The following is a 10572-nucleotide window of genomic DNA, read 5'->3' on the forward strand; positions in this document are numbered from 1 at the left end:
CGAGCGAAAGGTAAAAGAAAAGGTTTCATTTCTCTGTAGGGTTCTTTCTAAAATGTTGTCAGACACTTACAATAGCAATCCGAGCGATTTTAGCGGATGTACAGCGACGGTGAATAATTGCCCAGCGAGGATTACATTACAGCCCATTTAGCAGCTGACGTCTGCAGCTAACTGTTGTCCCCATTAGTCACGTAGGTACAAAGACATGAGGGAAAGAGGGTCCAGGTGGAAAAACACCGAAGTTACCCTTTCAGTAAAAATAAATCATAGAGGTTAGGTAAGAAAAACAACGGTGTGTTTTTATGCATTTGAGCCTTCCAATATCACAGCATCTGAATGAAGGGAAGGAAACAAAAAGTGAAAAGAAGGAGGAAATGAATCATGCATGGACGGAAGAGAATATTTCCAGAAAAGGAAGGAGAGAAGAAAGGGGAAATGTGGCAGCGGAATGGGTTTAAAAAAAAGGTCAAGGTGGGAGAAATAAATAAATGAGGAACGGAAATGAGGAAGGAAGGTGTTGAATCGCAGGACAGGAAGAAGGGAGGAAGGAAGGAGGTGTGCACTGCAATGGCTGCCAGCGCTCCAAGCAGATGGAGGCATACACCGGAACATCTCTACATCAGCATAAACGGCGGCATTTTGTGCTGCAGCTCACCTCCATCGGAAACCAAACAAAATCCTGTCTCCTTCCTTTGTGAGCGCCGTCATAAAGCTCACCCAGAGAGACGGCCTCGTCATAACATCGCCTGAGTTAGTGCCTCTGAAAATACTCGAGCGTGCCACGGTGATTTACACAAATGTGTCTGGAAATGATCCAGCAGTGCAACAGCCTTTGAAAGACTCTGACCTTCCAAATAAAGACCAGGAGAAAGTGTTAATACTGGTGAAATTGAGCCTCAGCTGGAAATTTACAGTAATTGCGGCGAAAGGGAGACAACTCAATGACTGGCTCACACTATAGAAACCTGAACAGCTAAGATGATTAAAAAGACTCTTAACAGCACTGAAAACCCTCTGCTGTTTTTGGTTCTGTTCCATGTCCAATCATTTGGGTTCACTTACAGTTCAACAGTGGGAGAGCGGGTGGCTCGAGCTGATTAAAGGCCTCTCTAAGCATATATATATATACATCCAGTTTGCTTGGAAAGCCGTCCAATCAGCTAAGAGCCATGCAGTCCATACATACACTGACTTTACTCAGCGGTTTATAGAGTGCAGTACACCTCTACGGTCTGATTTAATCCACGCTTTCTTTGTGAAGCTCATAGTATAGAGGTTGACTGTAGTCAGCCGTGTTGTTGCTCTAGATGTACAGTGGAAGGAACATGTACATATCAAGGTAGAGGTAACCTGTCGACTTTTAAAGCTGCACTAAACCGTATTTTTTGAAATCTTAATTTTGATCTCTGTACACCTGTAAGGTTTTCTGAATGCATCGTGTACATCGTGTGCTGCTACCACAGAACGACAGAATGATAGACAGATAGCAGTGATCCAAATCTCTTCTGTGGTAGTTCCTGGTACGGTGATCATGACACACACACACACACACACACACACACACACACACACACACACAGACTCAAGGGGGGAAACAATACCAGCATCACAGTCGCGGCTAGTACAGAGAGTGAATACTGGACTTACATTCATCAGGTGGACACATACACAACTCCAGACGAATGATATTGTTGCTCTGTGTCTGACGTTTGCTCATCGGCGTATCAACTCCATAAGGTGACGCTGTGTCAGCTCACTCCTCTCACATCTTCCTGGATGAGAAACCCTTCTGTCTCTTTTCCCTCCTGGGGCCCTGAATTCAACATTAAGAAGAGCGATGGTTTATGTCCTGCCTGCTCTCATCCCTCTGCTCAGGACGGAGGCATCGGTGGAGAAAGGGAAGAACGGCCATCTGAATCCTGCCTTTCACCTGAAGGTGGTCGGACCGATCAACAAAGCTAGCAGCCACAAGGGGGTGAGTGGTGTGTGTGTGTGTGTGTGTGTGTGTGTGTGTGTGTGTGTGTGTGTGTGTGTGTGTGTGTGTGTGTGTGTGTGTGTGTGTGTGTGTGTATAGAAATAAAAGAAATGGAAGGAGGCTGGGGAGATGGAAGGGGGGTGACTGTTTCTCTTGCTGTGTTTTAGTGAATAGTAGAGCGTCCATGTGGTTGACCTTCATATTTAATGGGCTCATTTTACAGCAGCTTGTTATATTGTGTGACCACTTAGAGTCTGCTTCCTCCCACGTCCACAACACTCCCCAACTGGTTCAATGTGCCTTCAGCATCGTTTCATCATGTCGTCGTTTGCTTGTTTTTTTAGCTTTTGCTTAATTGGATGTAAGCAGCTCAGGGTTATTGTACATTTGTCATTGGCAAGGAAAGAAATACAGAAAGGAGCAAGAAAGGAGATAGAAGAAGGAAAAGGAGGGATGAAGAATAGAAGGAAAAAGGGAGGAGGGAATCAATAAGTGTTCATAAGAACAATACGAGTGAACATTATTCATCCAGCATCGTGAAGACAAATATAGCTCAGTGGTATTCACAGTAATAGTAACTAATGACACAATCACTCAAATAAATATATGATATAATGAGAGCTTAACAACAGTTGGGAATGGAATCACCAAAAACAAATCATTGGAAATGCTTTGTTTCCAAACTTTGTTTTTGTTACTGTTATTATTCGTTGTTGCAAATTTCTTGCCAGTAAAGATTTTAGTTACTAAAAAAGAGTGATGACTGAAAACATAGACAAGAACTCACTGAATGAGTATCATGCTGTAGTGAAGGAGACTTGAAGGGACAAAATGCAGTTTTTGAGGGAGGAAAGGGCCTTGGGGTCATCAGGATCAATAGCTATACAGAGTAGGGTATCGTCTGCATAGTTATGAAAATCAATACTGTGCTTATTGGCTATGACCCTAGTTGTAAAACCCCATGAACCCCATATGGAGTATTCTTTGCTTTGTGATCTAATATCTCATTCATAAGACTGTTCCATTTTAGGACCCATTTTCCAACCTTTCAATAAGAATGATAAAAAAGTATCAAACGGTCGAAAAGTAAGATTACATTTTTTTCTATTTTGGGGTTATTTACTATTTTCACATTTTAGTACCATCCCTCCCACTGAATCCAGACTGCAACTTTTCCAATAAAGTGTTGCTATTATTTGAAGCAGTTGCATGTAGACTTGCTTTGAAAAGTTGCTTCTTTGGCTCATGTTTTCGTCGTTGTCTTTGTTGTGATTCTAGCTTCCTCACACCAGCAAAGAGGTCTTGCCTCTCAGACCAGGCCCTTTGCCGAATGGCACCCAGCCAGTCAACATCGTGCGACCTCTGAGACCCGCCCAGTCTCCCCGGGGTGGTCCCCGGGATCTCAAGGTGGTTCGCCCGCCTCTGCCAGCCGGCAAGCCCCCAGCAGCCCCGCCTAAATCCCCCCCAACCCCACAGAGACTCAGCCCGCCCAAGAAACCTCTGCCCCTCAACCCCACACGATCTCCACTGGTAGGGTCCTCTTTGACACCTTTCTGTGCTGTACATGACTATAACTGAATTCTGAAACTATAAAGTCAGAATCGAGTTGAAGAATGTGGAACAACATCCAGGCAGGGAGCCACGAAGGATATCAACTTAAGGAAAGCAGAAAGCAATACTTATCTCTTTTCACATTAGGCTAGGGACAGCTGTCTCTTGCTATTAAGTAAAGGGAGAATGCTGTAAAGGCATCTCCATTTATAGTGGTTTAATGTTCAAAACCTTCACTTTTATTTCCATAATTTTGCTCACCAACAGGGCATCAACACGAGCTGTCAGGCAGCCTGACAGCTGCTAAATTTCACCAATACCACCCACAGTAAGAGCTTCTTAAAAACAGACCACATGTTGTGAGCTCAGGTTTGCTACAAGGCAGTGCAGCAAACATTACCATTACCTCGGTCTTGAAACAAGCACTCACTAGCAGGGATTCAGTCAGATTGATGCCGGGAACATTGGAGAATATGTACAGAACAACATGATTCAAGCTCTATTTGGACGAGATTGGCATAATAAGATATGCACTGTGCTCCTCTGTTATTTAACTCATTGTTCCAACATCCAAAGCTTGCAGGATGTGGTCTATAACAGACATGGACATTCAGCAGGACTAGCCCACACAGAGAAGTCGTGCACTTTCTTTCTCTCCTGATGGCTTTCCTTTCTTTTCTGTCCTCATATTGGTTTCCTTTTTGTGTTTCTGTTTATCAAGAGTAGCAAAAGCCTTTTCCTCCAGATTCATGCAAAAGTCTAATTTCACACTAAGTTGATATTAAAAAAAAAGGAGTACAAGCGGCCCTGCGTGTAGAAACAAACTCTGAGATCCACTTTTGGAATACAAGGATGACATTCCAGACGGGATTTCAACTACAGGCCGACCGTCCAGCTCACAGAAAAACAACAGAGAATCACAGCTGTAATCATGAGTGGGGTGGGGGTGAAACATTCCACAGATGCACTTTGGACGGGATTAGAATCACTGAGCAGCGCAGGTAAAGTTACCGTGAGACAATGAAATCCTCTCCAAATGCAATGAACCACATGTAAATAAGACTACGGCTGCATGGCTTCAGTCTCACCGGTGATTCACTCCACATTAAGTGTGCAGATGTTTCCAGAGCAGATGTTGTTCTCAACAGTTTCAGGTGCTTCGCTCGTTGCTTCCTTGTTGATGCTTAGAGTCAAAGCAGTTAGTAGAGCTCAGTTCTAACACAGAACCAACATCTGGAAAACCTTACAGCTCGGGTCACATTGGGGTTTGTACTCTCAACATACTGTATTTACACCGATGAGGAGGGATCAGTCTAATGAGTGTCAGACTTTGAAAAGCCGTGCGATAAGAGAACTTCTCCTGACTGAGATAAATAGCTCATTTGTAAATGTAAATTCAGAGATATTGCCAAACACACAGAGCTAATGAGGAAACGGCTGGACTCTCCGTATCAGAGTACTTCATAGATGAATTTGATCTGAACCTTGAAGAAATAACGAATACGACCGCAGTGTTTTTCTTTCCTATTGATCTATCGCTCTAATCAGTGCTTCTCTGTGAAGTGAAAAATGCCTTTAATGCCAAGTTGTGAATGTCATATTGCTTTTTTTCTTGTTTGTGTCAAATATCCAATATTTCATGTGAGTTGACTTTGCGATCGGATCGCTGATCTGTAGATGTGATTTTAATTTACTGTGTGAAGTGGGACTTCTCCTCTTATCAGCTAGCCGAACAGATTCTGGAGACAACCTGGATCCAGTCCAGTACAGAGACTGGAATGGAGTTCTCCTCCCCGCTGTGTCCATGTGCCAGGGATTTAGTGCTGTACACCGCGTTGGCGGTGATCACACTTCATAACCCTGTCTTTTTCTCTTCTCTTTTTGGCTCTGCTTTTTACTTCATCTTTGTATTCTAGCAGTTTGCGAATGTATAATACATTTTGTTGTTAGTATGTCTTGGTGTCCTGTTGCATCTGAATGCTGAATTATGGAAATGTCAACAATCCATATTTCTGTTTGTTCTCTTCCAGTTAGTTTCTGAGCTGCAGCCCAGACCGTCCCCCTTCCCCCCTCAGAGGCCTCTCCCCCTCAGCCCAGCCAGAGGAGCCTCCCCCACAGTGAGTCCAGCCCGAACCCTGGTCTCCAAACCCTCCCCGGGCCTGCTGGTCATGATGCCCCCGGCAGTGGGACCCAAACCTGTGGGCAAAGTCTCAGCCATCCCCCCTCTCAGAGCTCTCAGGTGGGCAAACACACAGACCTACTGTAGGTTCTCTCTCCTCTCTGTTATGAAATGAGAGGGTTTTATTTCTGCTGCTCAGGGAAAGGGTCACATCACATCATTTCATTGCTATCTTTTCAATTCATGCTGTTTTCTGTTCAGGGAGGATGTCGGCACATAAACACTCCAAGTGTACAAACCACACAATGCAATGCCTTGGTCCGATGCAGAGCTTTGCTTTTTTTCGATGCAGTTTTTCTGTAAATGTATTAAAAGTCAGGCGGGGAAACCTCAAGGTGATGATCGTTCCTCAGGTTTTTATGGCTCCTCTGCTCCTGCAGTCTAGTAGATGGATCAAAATGTCTCTACACCTGGTCTCGCTGGCAGCACCAAGATCAGATCTCGAACTTAGACCCAGCTGCTGGTGAGACCCTGTTAGTTCAGAGACTTGATGAGAAGAAAGAGCCATAAGAGTATCACACTTTAAATCCCCAGCAAAGTGTGTCTTTGCGTTCAAAGTAGGACTGAACTGTGTATGGAAAGCAATAGAACGGGTTCCAAATCAATGTCTTTGGAACACACTGATACCTGTTCTTATGATAGCGGCTAGTTGTAAGCCAGGAAGTGCCTGCATGACTTTATTCTCATGAGGGGGGAAAGTCAGTGAAACAGCACTTGATCATGTTCTGTTCTCTGGAACAAAAACATTTTTTACATGCATACTTGTATCTCATCGAGATTGACATTACATACTGGATACTCATGCATACATTATTCTATATTTTCAACAAATCAACAGTTTGTCAGTACTTTCTGTCTGTGGCTCTCAGCCCCAAACTTCCTGCTGAACACGAACATCTTTAAAACGGTTTCTGCCAGGAGGAGAAGAACATTAGTGAAAAGTTAGGAATGAAAAGAATCAAAAGGCTCCAGGAAAGAGAGACTAAAGTGGGTTCATATAGAAGTCCCACTGGAGTTATCTGCTGCTTTGATTACTTCAGGGTTTTTTTACTGAAAACGTTCGACTTAAAAAGTGGATATTTTTCAATATCTCTGATTTTTTGGACTTTGTATGTCACATGCCACATAACTTCAACGTCTATGGTTCCATTCCAGCAGAGGACCCGTGTTGAACGGCATACTCTCTTTCCTCGTTTCCTGCTTACGTCTGTCCTTATCCTCTGTCATTAAAATGCCTACTTCCTAACAACAAGACCACGTCCACCAAACGAATGTATCATCTTGTCATTTTGAATTTGTCACGATTCCTTTGGATTTTTGGACGGTGTATGGTTCATTGTGATGACGGAACATGTCACCCAGTGAACCAGCCTGGCTCAGTGGTATGTTTTAAAACAACAATGGCGCTCTATGGCACAGAGGAAGAAGAGACGTCAGGCTGTGATACACACAATGCCGATTCCAAAATATGAGAGAGTCAGTATGCGTGTGACGTTAAAAAAAGAATCTCTTCTTTTTCTTCTTCTCCTTCCAGACCGGTCCCAGGTGCCAAAGCAAACACAGCCTCGCCTCCGCCACGAAAATGACCTTCTCCTCCACCCTCCACCCTCCGCCCTCCGAGGAGGCAGCAGCTGACAGCCTATTTGCACTAAAGAGACCTTGGCCGGTGAACCACAGAGCTGTCGCACACACACCAGAGGAGGACCAACACAAATTTGAAACCTGAGACACGAAAGAACAAACAGGAGTCTTACCATTTCAGACTTCAAAATGAAACCTCCCTTTCATTCTCTACTTTAACCCCACCCTCCTCCTCCTCCTCGTCCTCCTCCTCCTCGTCCTCCTCCTCCTCCCAGCGCGCTGACATCAACCACAACGACGCGGTTTTGCACGGAGGCCTTGCAGACTGAGACAAGTGTTATCGCTGGGGGACGGTCACATTTGCCAAATCAATTTTTTTACTGATTATTATTTGTTTTTTTAAATATGTTAATGCTGTCTGTGTGTATAAACAATGCATTTTGTAATGACTGTTGTTCCGTTTACAGTTTTATGATTTATGTTATGTGCCAAAGAGGTCTCTTCATGCCTGGGGTGTGTCCCAATATCTTCTTATGTCACCTTAAGTTTACCGCAAGTCAACTCCTCCATACTTTTAGGATTTAGATTTTTATAATTTATTGTGTTGTATGTGGAACGTCTAAAGTACAAACCTGGAGATTCAGTGGCCTATCGGGCGGCAGGGAGAGCCAATCACACAGCAGCTTCTTTTCAACACTGTTTACATGCTGGAGGATTTGACGGACGCGTGGGACATGCAGGACACACCCTCGGTCGCTCATGTTGATTTGAATGTCTCTCGCTGTGTGTTATGACTTTTGAATTATTACATAAAATATTTTTACAAAACTATCATCAAGTTTCTTTCATTCTGTCTTTTTTTTCTTCTTTTCATTACATATGCAACTATGAGCTAACAGCCTGTTCAGTATGAATGAACTACTGCAACGTCTCCACCTGAGAAGCTGAACGTGTCATGGACCAAAGTCTTTTCAAAAGGAGCACAAATGAAGGTTGTGTCCAATAACAGACATTAAAAAGATGCTACTCTGTGTATTATGGGAAATGTCCAGTGTTTTTGAAATAAAAAAACACCCCATACTTAAGAGTAACTTGACTCCAGGCTGAAAAGCAGTGTTTTGCTGCCCTCTCTGGCAGAAAGTCTCAAACCTGTTAGGGCCTCACGCAGAAACATTCTCTTACATTGATCTTATATTTTCTCTAAATGTTCTGTTCAGAGAAAAAAAAAAAATCACAAAAATCAGCTCCAGATCCAAACATTCTACATTTTCCAGAGCGTCACTACCGGTGTTACAGGAAAATCAGAAAGCATTGAAGAGCCCAATATTCAGAAGCTGAAGGTCTTATAGTTGTAATTGGGATCATTGGACCAATAGTATTTCTTTAATAATCCAATTCTTGCAATTAGTCTAAAACATAAGTTTAAATCTAAATATGGTTATATGATATTTTATGAATTTAAAACGTATCTTTACTTGCGTTGGAAAAACTGTAAAACAATGTTTTTTCTCATCATGGTAAGAGTGACCTCGATCTAAGAGAAGAGCAAGAACAAATTAAAGAGGAGGGCCGTTATACGTGAAATACTGCACATTATTTTTAGAATTGTCCTCTGAATTCTAATCCACAAACCACTTCTTAATACCTTGACATTGACATTCAAACGAACAAAAAACGTTTTAAAACCAGTGCTGCAACTTCAGCCGTGACGGGACACAAGTCAAGTCATCGCATTCTGGAAATGATTATTATTTTAGTATTTACCAGCGGTGAAGAAGGGGGGTAGCACATCCTCTTGTAACAGGCAGACACTCAAGTGTTGGACCTCTTGAGCGTCGCTTTTTTCCCTGACTTTGCATTTGGAAATGACTCACGTTGCTTTTAATGAGGAGCACTCGGCTGAAGTTCAGTGCTGTCAAAGCACACCTGTTGTCTGAGTGTAAAGGCTCCACGTGAGGAGCTGTAGGCTTCCGCTGTGTCCATTAAGAGCAGTCGGTCCTCGTCTTTGTCTCACTGCCAGTGTTCCTTATGAAAACAAAGAATCTCACAGCGGTGGCACAATGGCCTTATTGTTCCTGGCTGACGAGCCAAAGTATGAAGTCTTCACATCATGGGTCGTCTCCACTCTCACCTGCCCTTAATGGATTCCGCTCTGATGGAAATGAGATATCAGAGCGGCAGCTCTCTTCTCCCTGGAGACTAATGCGTTGAGAGAGTCAGCGGTTCGAGTGGAACGCTATCGGACAGCGAGGAGGAATGGCCTCGTGGGGAGACGTATCGATGTAGACGTTTTCCCAGCCCCATTACCGGCTGAGGCGCCCGGCGCCCAACCAAACCTGTGGGCTGCATTCTGCACCAGACAGCGGACGTGATCGAAATGAGGAGAGCTGAGTTTTTCCAGGACCGCTGTCTATAAATCACGTTCTGTGCAGCCACAGGCCTGAGGGCGGTGAATAAATATGTTAATGGTCTTCCCTCAGGCTAGCCTTCAGTCGGCGAGCTACATAAATGAAGTGAGGGGTTCATAAAACCAACAAGGCAGTCAGGTTGTGCTGCTACGATAAACTGTGGATAACAGCAACAGAGAGCACAAGGCTTCATACTCGCTCCCTCAGGGTCTCCAGTTATCTTGTTATGAAAGTTTCTGAGGGTTACCCAGCATCTACAGGACAACGGCACCAACTATTAAATAGATCATTGGGATTTTTACTTTTTGATTCTAAAACCTTTACATTTTTAGGCTCGCAGGCCTTCTGTTTTGCTTTCAAGCATTTATTCTCATGTAGTCATGAGTAACTCTGATCTCTTTAAATGTGCCAATGGAATTAATGCATCTCAATGAATACATATGTATTCATTTTAATTCATGTGTAAACGCCTGGACTTTAATATCTCACATGAGCTTCAACAAAAATGTCTGCGCATCCAAAACATATCCCACATATCTGAGAAGTGGAGAATAAAGTAATTTAATGAGAATAAAGTCAGAATTGTTTCTGACTTTCGGGCAACGGCTACACTACACTACAGAACTGCAACAAGAACTACTTGGTTTGGGTTTGTAGAATATTGTGGTTTGTGTCTTTTTTTTGTTTTGTTTTATTTTTTAGCATACAAAAAGCTTAAATTTACTATGAAGTTTGACAAATAAGGCACTGCTTAAACACCAGTATCCAAATGTTTTTTGTTAAAGCAGTATAGTTTAATATTTTGGGGATTCTGCTTATTCGCCTTCTTGCCAAGAGTTAGAGGAGGTCGATGCCTCTCTCACGTCTTTCCTAAAAGA

General features: G+C 43.2%; 1 protein-coding gene across 1 annotated transcript in view; it reads left to right on the forward strand.

Moving 5' to 3' along the window:
* Window positions 1-8120, forward strand: part of adam19a (ADAM metallopeptidase domain 19a) — a 149450-nt gene extending 141330 nt beyond the window's left edge. The window contains exons 20-23 of the mRNA XM_068713695.1: window positions 1876-1975; window positions 3254-3505; window positions 5557-5765; window positions 7240-8120. Of these exons, the coding sequence (XP_068569796.1) occupies window positions 1876-1975; window positions 3254-3505; window positions 5557-5765; window positions 7240-7291 (613 nt within the window). The 3' untranslated portion in view covers window positions 7292-8120. The remainder of the gene's footprint in view (window positions 1-1875; window positions 1976-3253; window positions 3506-5556; window positions 5766-7239) is intronic.
* The last annotated feature ends 2452 nt before the right edge of the window (window positions 8121-10572 follow it).

The sequence above is a fragment of the Cebidichthys violaceus genome, unplaced genomic scaffold (genome assembly GCF_023349555.1).
Source record: "Cebidichthys violaceus isolate CVI_PGR_0920_01 unplaced genomic scaffold, fCebVio1.0.p SCAF_19, whole genome shotgun sequence".
Lineage (NCBI taxonomy): Eukaryota > Metazoa > Chordata > Actinopteri > Perciformes > Stichaeidae > Cebidichthys > Cebidichthys violaceus.